Source organism: Oryctolagus cuniculus, chromosome 11, assembly GCF_964237555.1.
Source record: "Oryctolagus cuniculus chromosome 11, mOryCun1.1, whole genome shotgun sequence".
NCBI classification, from domain to species: Eukaryota; Metazoa; Chordata; class Mammalia; order Lagomorpha; family Leporidae; genus Oryctolagus; species Oryctolagus cuniculus.
Genome location: NC_091442.1, coordinates 114,907,991 through 114,920,809, shown reverse-complemented (window position 1 = coordinate 114,920,809; position 12,819 = coordinate 114,907,991). Strand labels below are relative to the sequence as shown.

The following is a 12,819-nucleotide window of genomic DNA, read 5'->3' as shown; positions in this document are numbered from 1 at the left end:
GAGGCAAGCTCACACACTAAAAGTGCTCACAGAGGTGGGGGAGGGGAGGGGTGGCAGGGATGAGGATGACAGTGAGGGGGTGAGGGGTGAAGCTGAGGGGCTGACGACGATGAGGATGAGGTCAGCTGGACGTCCACTCTGAGGTCTTTCCCTAAACCAGGCTGTGTCCTCTGGGAGGAAGGAGGCCACTGGTCTCATCGCCAGGAAGCCTGACTTGGCTCCGAAGGTGCCCCAGAGATGCTGGCTGTCCATCAGTGTGATGAGCCGGGGGAGGGAGGCATCTCTGTGCGTCCAGAGCTGGACCCCAGGTCCAGCACCCTGTGTGTTCTGTCACTCGGAGGTGCTGCGCTGGGCGAGGCAGGGACTTGGTTCCTGTTTCCTCAGAAGAGGACGCTGAGGTGCGGAGGGCCAGGGTTGCCCCTCCAAGCTCAGATGGCCCAGGTCTCTCTGGCTCCAAAGCCCAGAGGCTACCCTGTGATCCCAGGCTCTCCCAGGCTTCCAGGCCCAGGACAGCTGCAGGGGGCGGGATGTGTGTGGACAGTGCCCATCAGGGGGACTGGGGTCCTGTTGGTTGGTGCATGTTTGGCTTTTGACCCTGGCCCCTAGGGTGCAGACGGTAAGGGAGCAGGGTCTAGGGCCACTCCACCTGGAGCAGGAGCCTGCTCCCAGGGCCCAGTATCGGAAGCGTGTTAGGGGAAGAGGCGGCCCTGGTACTGCAGGCAGGGCAGCGCCCTGGGTGCTGACTCAGGCCCGAGCTGTCCCCACAGATGGCTCGCTTGCTGCTGAAGCGAGGCTGCGACGTGAACAGCACCAGCTCCTCGGGGTACACAGCCTTGCATGTGGCCGTGATGCGCAACCGATTCGAGTGCGTCATGGTGCTGCTCACCTACGGCGCCAACGCCGATGCCCGCGGCGAGCACGGCAACACCCCGCTGCACCTGGCCATGTCGGTGAGTCCGCGGTCCGCGCGTCCTCCGTGCCGGGCCCATGCTGGCTGCCCAGGCGACAGGGATCAGGGGCCGGCGCTCACTTCCCTGTGCTCCCCTCCTCTCCTCCACCACCGACAGTCCTGCCTTCCAAGGCTCGGTTCAGACCCGCCTCCTCCCTCGGGAAGCCTTCCGTGTGCCCCCTCAGTGTAAAGATGTCTTCTCCCTCTGTGTTGCAGTACTGTTTCCTCCTGGGCCCTACTTTTTTTTTTTTAAAGATTTATTTATTTATTTGAAAGAGTTACAGAGAGAGGAGAGACAGAGACAGAGAGAGAGAGAGAGAGAGAGAGAGAGGTCTTCCATCCACTGGTTCACTCCCCAACTGGCTACAATGGCTGGAGCTGCACCGATCAGAAGCCAGGAGCCAGGAGCTTCTTCCAGGTCTCCCACATGGGTACAGGGGCCCAAGGACTTGGGCCATTTTCTACTGCTTTCCCAGGCCATAGCAGAGAGCTGGATCAGAAGTGGAGCAGCCAGGACTTGAACTGGCTCCCATATGGGATGCTGACGCTTCAGGCCAGGGCATTAACCCACTGTGCCACAGCGACAGCCTGGGCCTTACTTTTGACACTTGTGTGGTGTAAAAGGGGGAGAGGGACAGCTGTGGCTGCCAGCTGTGGCCTGGGACAAGTCGCATCCTCCATCTGCCTTGATGTTCTCATTGGAAAACCGCAGTGTGCACTCACTGGGAGTGGTGCTGTGGGGTCAGCAGTGGACACTTGGTACCACACGGCGTCTACACCATGTATGCGGTGCCCAGCCTGGAGAGGGGCTCCAGCAGATACCAGTGACTGGGGAAGGCGGTCAGCCACCTGTCGCTCTCACACGCCCAGGCGGACTGGATGCACCCAGGAGGCAGAGTTTGCTGACATGGCTGAGGAGCCAGGGCAGGTGTTGGTCACTGTGTTGGTTTATTCTGGAACGCGATTCCTGCCCTGGAAGGCCCTGCAGGCTGCTTAGGCAGCTGTGGTGTGGACGCATTAAACCCAGGGAAGGGTGTTGCTGTGATGTAGACACACGGGGGATGCGCGTACTCTGTATCAGTACCACGCGGACACACATCTGTTGGCAAGTATCAGAGTGAGAGGACAGGAGACCAGGCTGTGACCCTAAAGGAAGTAGTCAGGACAGATTCGTTACGTTTTCAAAAATGTGTTTATTTGTGAGGCAGACACAGACACACACGGAGTCAGCCACACAGAGCTCCCATTCGCTGGGTCACTCCCAAATGCCTGCAGTGGCCTGGACTGGGCCAGGCTGAGGCCACGTGCTCCAGACTCCATCAGGGCCTCCCATGTGGGCGGCAGGCACCGATGTACTTGAGCCATCCCCTTCTGCACTGGCAGGAAGCTGGAGTCAGGAACCAGAGACAGAGCCAACGCTGAACCTAGGTACTCTGTTAGTGGGATCAAGCTTCTAACTACCAGGCCAAATACCTGACCCAAGACAGACTCAGGATGTCCTGTTTTGTACCAAAAGTCATGACTACAGAGGAGATTTGCCCGAGAGGCTAAACCGATCAATAAGCCCCGAGACATTTTTAGCCTTGAATGGGGCCCTTAGAATGACTGTTCTATCAGCCCTCCAACCTTCCCTTCTCTCTGGTCCCTGTGTACAGTTATTATCAGCATTGACTGAGGATCCCTGTGATGCTGGCATCCTGTAAGGGTGTTGGTTTGTGTCCTGGCTGCTCCACTTTTGATCCAGCTCCCTGCTAATGGCCTGAGAAAATCAGCTTAAGGTGACCCAATACTTGGGCCCCTGCCACCATGTAGGAGACATGGATGGAATTCTAGGTTCCTGGCTTCAGCCTGGTTCAACTCTGGCTGCTGTGGCCACATGGGAGTGAACCAGTGGATGGAAAATATTCTCCCCCTGCCCCATCCTCTGTGACTCCTGCTTTCAAATAAAATAAAGAAATCTTAAAAAAAAAAAAAAAAAAGGGGGGGGGGAGGAAAGGGAGAGCACCAGGACTTGAACCGACACCAGCTTGTGGCGCTGGCATCGCGAGCAGTGACGTAACCTGCTGACCAGAGAGCCAGCCCTCCGTTGTTTGTCTTGAAGTAGCAAGTTCACTGCATTCATTTTTGAGAAAACAGCTGCTAAATACCCTGGGCTGATCCGTCACAGTTTGTCCAGCAGTCATTCTTTCAAGTAAAAATGGCGTCCAGGAAGCAGAGCAGCCAGCTGGGCTGGCAACTTCCACGCAGCTGTAACTGCGTTTCCCCGAGTGACCGCCATGCCATGCTTCCACTGTGCTGCAGATACGCCTCGTGTCTGCTTTCCATTTATGACATAGCAAACACGAATGAGACGAGCAATGCTCATTGTCTCATCCGGGCTCCCTCGACTGTCCAGCAGTGCAGAGTGACGGCTCTCAGTGCCGCCGCCATAATTGGTGCGAAGGCACCAGCAGTTGTATCCTCCGTGTTTTTGCGCCGTCAGTGCCAGTGTCAGCACGGCCCGAAAACAGATGGCGCCTGGGTATTGGAGAGCAGTTTCACCTTGCAGATCCTCCGAGGGGTCTCACACATGGCAGGGGTCCACACTGCCGGTGCCGTTGATGGCTTCCCGTGCTCTGCTCCTTTGCAGACCACTTTCAGCACTCTTGGCATATTCAGCAGGAGCCTTTATGATCGTGTGGCTAATGCCTTCTTGATATCGGCTTAAGATTTTTTTTTTCGTAATGATTTATTTATTTGAGAGGCAGAGTTACAGAGAGAGAGAGGGAGAGACAGAGAGAGACTTAACCCACTACGCCACAGCGCTGGCCCCAGCTTATGTTTTGAAACTTACTTAGATTGAAAGGACATGTCAGACCGCTGCTGTACATGGGAAACTAGTGTAGCCTCCAAGAGGTGCCCAGAGAATGATCCTGTTCACATTTGCCCGTGCCCATGGGGCGACGAGAAACCACTGGAGAACCCCACTCTAGACAAGTCACTTTGTTCTCCAGGTGGAGAAGTCAGGCCCCAAGGAGAGGGAGGTGACAAGGCCTCAGCTCAGATTGCCAGGTGGCCCATCTGTTTGCCCTGGAGGATGACCATGCCACGCCCTGTCCCCTGGCCCACCCCCAGAGGTTTAACTGCACAGCACTCTGTGGACGGAAGCTCCCCCTTTTTAAAAAAAAAAAATTTATTTACTTGAAAGGCAGAGTTACACAGAGGAGAGAGGTAGAGAGAGAGGTCTTCCATCCCCTGATTTATTTCCCAAATGGCTGCAATGGCCAGAGCTACACCGATCCGAAGCCAGGAGCCAGGAGCTTCTTCCAGGTCTCCCATGCGGGTGCAGGGGCCCAAGGACTTGAGCCATCTTTCACTGCTTTCCCAGGCCGTAGCAGAGAACTGGATGGGAAGTGGAGCAGCCAGGTCTCGAACCGGCGCCCATGTGGAATGCCGGCACTGCTGGTGGCTTTACCCGCTGCGCCACAGCACCAGCCCCCTGAAGCTCCCTTTGAAGGGTGCCGCCGAGTTACCTTTCAGACATGGTGACCTGGGCTGGGTGAGCAAGGCAGTTACCTGTCCTCCCTCACTCACTTCCTGCCCCTCCCTAAAGCTTCCAGAGCTCACCCTTCAGGGTACCCCAGGCTCCCAGGTCAGGGCCACAGACACACTGCTGCCCGTGAGGAGGAGCTGGCCCAAGTGGCCTCCAGTGTTTGCTGGAGTATACCCCCTGGGGATATACTGATGGATACACCCATCTATCAGGCCCCCACCTTCAAGATGCAGACCTTGAGAGAGCAGATCCCCTGGGTGTGGGGGCCAGGGAGGGCCCCGGCTCCTTTCCGTCTTCATCTCCCTGAGCTGTTGTGTCCCCCCTCCATCCCCGACAGAAAGACAACGTGGAGATGGTCAAGGCCCTCATCGTGTTTGGGGCAGAGGTGGACACACCCAATGATTTCGGGGAGACTCCTGCCTTCATAGCCTCCAAGATCAGCAAACGTATGTGCTCTGCTCTCCGGGACCAGAGTCAAGGTGTAGGGGTTGGAGGAAGGGAGCCCCGGGCACCGGTGCCAGGGTTTTCTGTGCCGATGGCCCCAGATGCTCCCTGGATGTTGACAAAGGCCAGGCCACTCAGAGAGGGCCCCACGCAGCAGATGCAGGCCCACTCAGGGCTTGCCAAGCCAGGACTGCCTTTCAAGAAGCTCCCTGGCCCATCTCAGGGATTCTGACTCCCAGCAGGGGTAGGGTGGGGTAGGCAGCTGCAGCCTCCTCTTTACTGTTGGTGAGCGCACCGATGGAACCACTCGCAAGAACAGCCACAGGGTCAGAGCATGCGCTGTGCTGCCCCAGCCCCACGCACGCCCTGTGCACACGAGGCACTGTGCATGCATGGCACGCTCACCCAGGGAGCCTGGCTGCAGAAGCCTGGGCCCCTCTGCAGGGTTTCAGGGAGCCGTGGGGGCTACCATTGAGTGTGTGTGCCTGTGTCCACGTGTGTGCCCCTGTGTGCGTCCCTGTGTGTGTGTGTGTCCACACTGCCTCCTGTGGCACCCTTGTCAGTCCTCACAGCTGTTAAATGGGGGTGAGCGCCCCTGGCTGGCTGGCTCGTCCCTTTTGACCTCTGAAAGGAACTGTCCACACAGCATTTGTGAGAGCCGCTGACTGTGGAGGTGGGAAGCCCTTGCTTTAGGCTGGTACAGAAGGAAAGACAGGATTCTGAAAATAATCGGGCAAGCGACTCACCCCTCCTGCCACTCCCATGGTCAGCTCCCAGTGCCTTCCCTGGGCCTGGGAGGCCGCTCTGGGTGGAACGGAGCAGAGGCAGCCCTGCCAGGGTGGCTCCCCTCACACCCAGGTTCCTGGAAGATGGGCAGGGAACCATGTGCGGAAAGGGGGGGCCTCTCACTTGCATGTTGACACCATTTCTATCCTGTGCAATCTCCCTTCCCCCAACCATGACAAGTTGTCACCAGGAAGGCGCTCTTGACTCTGCTGAGAACTGTGGGGGCCGACCACCGCTTCCCACTCCTCCAAGGGGTCCCCGCGGAGCAGGGCTCCGCGGCATCACATCACCCCTTCTTCTCCCTGGAGAGAGCTCAGCCCCCGCCGATCAGCTTAAACAACCTAGGTAGGCCACTCGCCCCACGTGCCCTCCCCCAGCAGGCGCCCAGGGCCTTGGATCAGAGGCAGTCCTGATTGGAGAGAAGCGGGGTCCTGGGGTGGACGTGGTTGAAGGGAGCCTGAGAGGAAAAGGCAGAATGGTAGCCTCTGTGGGCAGCTGGTGACGCCGAGGCCCGGGGCCCCTGGCTGAGGCTGCACGGTTCTTTGCCCCTGAGAGGATGTCCTGGACCTGGGTCTCAGGTCAGGCGTTTCCCACGGCACCCGTGAGGCAGGCGCTCTGATTGCCTCTCCTTGTCCCCCCACAGCTCAGGGTGGGCAGTGAGGAGTGCTGTTAGGGGCCCCAAGTCTCTGGCTTCTGGCTTCGGCTCCCTCTACAGTTTGTATCTGCTGGGCCTGAGGCCCGTGTGCCCCCTGCTGGCCTCTCCAGTGACCTCCAGCTAAGCAAGCACCTGGCCTCTGCCACACGCATCCCTGGTGTCCATGGAGACAGCCCAGAGGATGTGGGCCCTGCTGTGATTGGGCGTGGGATCCCCTGAACAGAGGGCAGCTGGGAACCAGTCTTTGGCAAGAGAGGCTTTGCTTTGAGCAGGAGGTAGACGCCAGCCCCGCCGGAAGCAGAGCAGCAGCCACAGTTACTCCTGCTGGCCCTGCCCCATCTCTGTCTCTCCGTTTTACAGGCAGGTGGTCACCCGAGCCAGGCTGGATGGCGGGCCTGGGGCGCTGCGGCACGTGGGTAAAGCCTGGGCCTCGCGAGGCAGCAGAGCCCAGCCACGCCCGTGCTAGCTGTAGCTCTCGTCCTGCTCCCTCTTCCTCCTCCCCAGTCGCACACCACACACTGTCCCTCTGCCTGGCGCTGGCTGCGCCCACTGTGCTGCTCGCCCTGGTGAGGGGCGCACTGCCTGCTGCCCTGCTGCTTCCAGCCTTCCTGCGCAGTGCTGGGAGGCCCTGGTGGGCGGGGCCCCGGCTGCTGTGCTGCCTGCCAGGAGGGTGGGTGTGGGGTGGGCCTGGGGCACCAGGGAAGACGTGGGTGGGGTGGGTGGGTGCACCTGAGGCCGCTGAGGGTGCTTCCCGACCTGCGGGATCAAGACAGGGCCATCTAGAGATCAGTTGTTAATCTCCCGTCGTCCAGGGAGGCGACTCCCTAAGGACACGTGGACTCAGCGCTTTGGTCCAGTGACTTTGGAAAGTCACGGTGTCTCCGAGTCTGTGACTGGAGATAACAGTTCTTAGGCCCGAGGGTGGATGTCAGCAGCCTGGGCTCTGGCTCACAAAGCAGCTCTGTGACCGGCAGGCCTCAGGACACAGCAGGGGTGCCCCATATCAGGGTGCCAGGAGGAGGACTTGGAGCAGGATCTGGAAATTGACTGGGTGGGTGGAGAGCCCTTCCCAGAGCAGCAGGCTCCGTGCCGCCCTGGCAGGCCCCCCACCCGGCAGGCCTGGGGCCTCGGCAGAGGCAGATGATGGGGTTAGGGGTGGGGGCGGGAGCTTGGCCCTGGGCACATGTGGGGCGCAGTCCCAGGTTGGGGGGCTGGAGGGGTGAGCCTGGCCCCACGCCTGCCCTGTGCCTTGCAGAACTGCAGGATGTCATGCACATCTCCCGGGCCCGGAAGCCGGCGTTTATCCTGAGCTCCCTGAGGGACGAGAAGCGGACGTAAGTGGGCGAGAGCCAGGGGCCCACGGCACAGCCTCTGCTGGTGCCTCCGGTGCTCTTGGGGCTTTTGTCTCATCCCCACCATGGCCCGTGAGGATTCTCCCGGTTCTGCAGTTCACAGCAGACTGAGCCTGGCACTCTCGGCTGGTTCATCCATGACAGATGGTGCAGGCCATGCAGCTGGGAGGAGGCAGGCCCAGGATGGCCCTCTTATTCCCTCCTAGACATCAGCCTGGTCTGGGGAGGCGAGTGTCGCCCAGATCCTTCGTGCAGAGCGAGCTCAGCAGTCTTCCTCCTACTCTGCCTGATCCCTTACCCAGCTCCCTGCCCAGAGTAGTGGGTGAGCGCTTTCCCAAGCACCTGCTGTGTACCCAGGCCCTTCCAGGGGCCACAACAAGAAGAGGCCCAAGCCCTGCCCTTGAGGCACAGAACCTGGCGTCTAGAATCAGTGCCAGCTGCCACAGACGTTATCGGAACAAATGCGTTTCCAACCAGCTGTGTGCTCTGCTCCGTCCCTCTGAGCACAGGTTGTTTATTTGTTTTTTATTACTTCCTCGTGTTCCTGCGACCTGCCCTGCATGGGGGCGGGAGGAGATCAGCACTGGTGCCATGCAGACACAGTCCTGGGAGTCCCTGGGAGGCCCATGGCTGCTCAGGCTGCAGAGACTGAGTTCAGGGCCACGGCCCCTGCCCTGGCCTCCAACCCCATGGCCTTGCTGCCTGACCTGCAGGGGAAGCTCTGCTTTTGGAATCGCATGGCAGCCGCTACTCCCAGGCAGCCACGTCCCGCGGCCCTGATGCCTCTTGTCTGTGGGTGCCAGCATCCCCTTGGTTGCCCCAGAGACACACCTGTTCCAGCAGCATCCTGGCCTTCCCTCCTCGTGTGCACCTAACACACACCTGTTCATGACACACACACATGCATATACGGGCAGCTGCACCTGAGGGAGGACTGGCATTTCCTGGCCAGAGGAGGAGATGCAGAGTGTGTAGCAGGACCAGGTGGGGCTGAGTGAGAGTCGGAAGCACCTGGGGTTATGGTGGTCTCAAGTCAGCTGTGTGACTGTCGCCTCTTCCTTATCCAAAAATACGCATGGGGGTAGCAGGAGGTGTCACCTCAGAGGGGTTCAGGACAGGGAGGTGAGGCCCTGGCATGTCCACGTCCTTCCTCCTACCCCTCCCACCGTGCATCTCCCAGGCTGAACAGAGGGCCCTGACACCCCCCCACACACACACACACACCGCCCCAGCTCTTCCTTCCTAGCCTGATTAATCCAGACAGACTTGTCAGGTGCCTGCTTTGCATCAGGCCTGGTCGTGGGCCCTTAGCAAATCCCCCATCCAGGCAGTGTCTAGGGAGATGGCACCTGCTCTGTGAGGCGTCCCCGCCCCTGCTGCCCTGCTATTGTACTGGAGCCATTCTCCCCGCCAGACACCACACCTCCCTGCCTCCCCCACTGTGCCATGAGGGCAGGTCTTGTCTGCTCCTGCAACCACCATGCGTGTGGGGGCCGGGCTGAGGAAGCATGAGGCATCCGTGCCAGGTGGTGACAGGACCCCCGTCTCCACTGCTGTGCCCACTGCAGCCATGACCACCTGCTGTGCCTGGACGGCGGGGGCGTGAAAGGCCTCGTCATCATCCAGCTCCTCATCGCCATCGAGAAGGCCTCAGGCGTGGCCACCAAGGACCTCTTCGACTGGGTGGCAGGGACCAGCACTGGCGGCATCCTGGCCCTGGCCATCCTACACAGTGAGCCCACTCCTGGGGTGGCCGGGTGGGGAGGGGCTGAGACCGGCCCTCAGCGGGGCTGAGTCCTTTATTAGAGCTTCGGGGGAGAGAGGGCTGTGGGGCAGGGGTGGGCCTGGAGGCCCCTCGTAGGGGCTGCAGTTGGCCTTGTCCGTTGGCCTGGCAGAGCTGGTGCTCACTTCCAGTGTAGGAAGAATCTAGATTGGTTGCCTATGCCACCCGTTCCCACTGTGTGCAGCTCCTGTCTCCAGACAAGGAGAACCACCCCTGCTCTGAACACACCACTGACCCACAGGAAACTAAGGCCCTGGGTGGGGAGTGGTGGCAAAAGTCTCATGGCTACTCTTTGGGATTGCTCAGGCCAGAGTGCACTCCCCCAGACTCCGTATGTCCCAGGCCACTGCCACGGCCTCCCTTCACTGTGGCCTTGCACTTGGCCCACTGGAAAGGCTGCTGGCTAGGCTGATGCCATGACTCCAGTGGTGTCTCCTCCAGGGAGCTTTTTGGACTGCGTTATGCTGACCGGGGAGACAGGGCTGCCCCAAAGCCCTCTCTTCCCCAAAGCTCTAAAACACCAGCTGGTCAGATTCCGTTCTCTCTGAACATCCTCCGAGTTCGCATCCTGTGATCTGAAGCCCTGGAGGTGCCTGTGCTGGGCACTAGGGCCGAGTCAGGCCCACACTCGCCTCATGTGGGGGGTGCAGGCTTCTGGACATTGACTGGGCCACGTGAGAAGGCCACAGCAGGCACGCCAGGGGCAGCCAGCCCTGAAGCTGCAGAGAGCAGTGCCCCATGGGGCTCAGGCAGTGCTCACGCCCATGTGTACTGATGAGAATTTTGTTTTGTTTCGATGATTGCCACCATCCATGGCCCTGTGGGGTGAGCAGATGGGGACACGAGCGCCTGTGAGCTGGGCAGAGCCAGCACGGCTCTCCCCCAGCCTCAGAGGCACACGTCCCTCTCTGGTCTCCATCTCTACCCTCCGGGAGGGAAGAGCCATCTCAGAAGCCCAGAACCTCCAGGAAGGTCGTGTGGCCAGAGCGGGCGCGGGCCCTGGTCTCTTCTCCAGAGGGCCTGCTTCCCTCTGGGGGCCGTTCTCCCGATCTGGGCTCCTCAGACTTCTGGGAGCTACGGAAGGGGCTTGAGAAGTTGCTGGTCGAGTTTCTCCCACGGGCAGAAGCTCTGCTTCGGCCACGCTGCACCGGCACACGCAGGCACCGGGGGTTGACGAGGCCGAGGGGCAGCTTCTGCTTCCTGCCCCTTGACTGCATCTGTTCTGCAGGTGCGGAGGACAGGGCGCTCCTCCTCTGTGGCTGACGGGGTGGCTCTAAGCCCTACAAGCTGCAAACCTCGGGGGCCCTTCTTTAAGGAAAATAATACGGAACGAGGGGCAGAGCCGTGGGCCCGTTGGGGTGGACACCTGCCCCTGTGTGAAGTCACAGAGGAAGGCCTGAAGCTTAGGCTGACGCATTCCTTGGCGAATGCCCCCCCTGCTGCCTCCCCAGCATTGCTGGCCCCATCAGTGGTCTCACCCCTTGGCAGGCGCGTGTGGCCCTGGTGTCTCTTACTTCCCACCCTCGTTCCTAGGTAAGTCCATGGCCTACATGCGTGGCGTGTACTTCCGCATGAAGGATGAGGTGTTCCGGGGCTCGCGGCCCTATGAGTCGGGGCCCCTGGAGGAGTTCCTGAAGCGGGAGTTCGGGGAGCACACCAAGATGACAGACGTCAAGAAACCCAAGTAAGCACCCCCATCCCCACTGCCGCCACTGCACACCTGTCAGCTGCTCCCGGGGGCAGAGGGCCCCAGTCCTGCTCTGAATAACGCCTTGGGGGGGGGGAGCAGTTCTTCCCACCCCCTCGGGCCAGGCAGCCTCCCTTCCACCTTACATTTAAACCTCCAGCTGTGAGCCCCTCTGAGTCGGAGCAGAGACCTAAGGAGCGAGTCCTGTTTCTGAGACACAGCTCCAGGAGGGTCAGCCCAGGACCGGGCAGAGGGTGTGTCCCACAGGGTGGTTGGCTGTTCCTGGTGGGGACGGAGAGGGGCGCACCCCTGTGGAGTGCCCTGGAAGCCCTCCCAGGGCAAGGACACGCTAAGCCCCTCCCACCCTGTTGCTGCACTGTGTAGACAAAGTGGAGGCTCCGTCACCTCCTCCAGTGACTAGGCCAAGACAGCTGAGGAAGGGTAAGGGCAGCTCTCCTACCTGCCGAGGATGGTGGGCGGGCTTTGTGGAGGTGGAGAGCTCGTGTCTGGGCAGGAGGGACCCAGGAGGGACCCAGGAGGGTTGGGTCCTGGGCCTCCACCCTTTCTGAGACTGCACTGGGCTCCACACAAAGGCTGGGCTAGAACTTTCAGAGCCCCAGCCAAGGGCCTGTGACCATGCCCCAGACATTGACTCCTGCCAGGGAAAACCATCTCTCCAACATGAAGAGTGGCCTGTGGAGAGCAAGGTGCCCCTGGCTTGGTCCTGTGGCTTTGGTCTCGTGTGGTCCCCTGGCGATGGTCTCCTATGGTCCTGTGGTGATGGTCTCGTGTGGTCCCCTGGCGATGGTGTCATGTGGTCCCCTGGCGATGGTCTCTTGTGGTCTCCTGGCGATGGTGTCATGTGGTCCCCTGGCGATGGTCTCATGTGGTCCTGTGGCAATGTTCTCCTGTGGTCCCCTGGTGATGGTCTCGTGTGGGATAGTCTCATGTGGTCCCCTAGCGATGGTCTCTTGTGGTCCTGTGGCGATGGTCTCGTGTGGGATAGTCTCATGTGGTCCCCTGGTGATGGTCTCTTGTGGTCCCATGGCGATGGTCTCGTGTGGTCCCGTGGCGATGTCTCGTGTGGTCCCGTGGCAACGTTCTCCTGTGGTCCCCTGGTGGTGGTCTCCTGTGGTCCCCTGGCGATGGTCTCGTGTGGTCCCCTGGCGATGGTCTCGTGTGGTCCCGTGGCGATGGTCTCGTGTGGTCCCGTGGCGATGGTCTCCTGTGGTCCTGTGGTGATGGTCTCCTGTGGTCCCCTGGTGATGGTCTCCTGTGGGATAGTCTCATGTGGTCCCCTAGCGATGGTCTTGTGTGGTCCTGTGGTGGTGGTCTCCTGTGGTCCTGTGGCGATGTTCTCCTGTGGTCCCGTGGCAATGTTCTCCTGTGGTCCCCTGGTGGTGGTCTCCTGTGGTCCCCTGGCGATGGTCTCGTGTGGTCCCGTGGTGATGGTCTCATGTGGTCCTGTGGCAATGGTCTCATGTGGTCCTGTGGTGATGGTCTCTTGTGGTCCTGTGGCGATGGTCTCATGTGGTCCTGTGGTGATGGTCTCCTGTGGTCCTGTGGCGATGGTCTCGTGTGGTCCCCTGGTGATGGTCTCCTGTGGGATAGTCTCATGTGGTCCCCTAGCG

General features: G+C 60.2%; 1 protein-coding gene across 13 annotated transcripts in view; it reads left to right on the top strand.

Moving 5' to 3' along the window:
* The window catches only part of PLA2G6 (phospholipase A2 group VI), a 54,435-nt gene that overhangs the window by 27,435 nt on the left and 14,181 nt on the right, over window positions 1–12,819 (top strand). For 8 of the 13 annotated variants that reach the window (XM_070051274.1, XM_070051269.1, XM_070051270.1 and 5 more), the window contains 6 exons: window positions 768–950; window positions 4,819–4,927; window positions 5,892–6,056; window positions 7,622–7,700; window positions 9,287–9,450; window positions 11,035–11,185. In XM_070051274.1, the coding sequence (XP_069907375.1) occupies window positions 768–950; window positions 4,819–4,927; window positions 5,892–6,056; window positions 7,622–7,700; window positions 9,287–9,450; window positions 11,035–11,185 (851 nt within the window). 13 annotated transcript variants of the gene reach the window in all.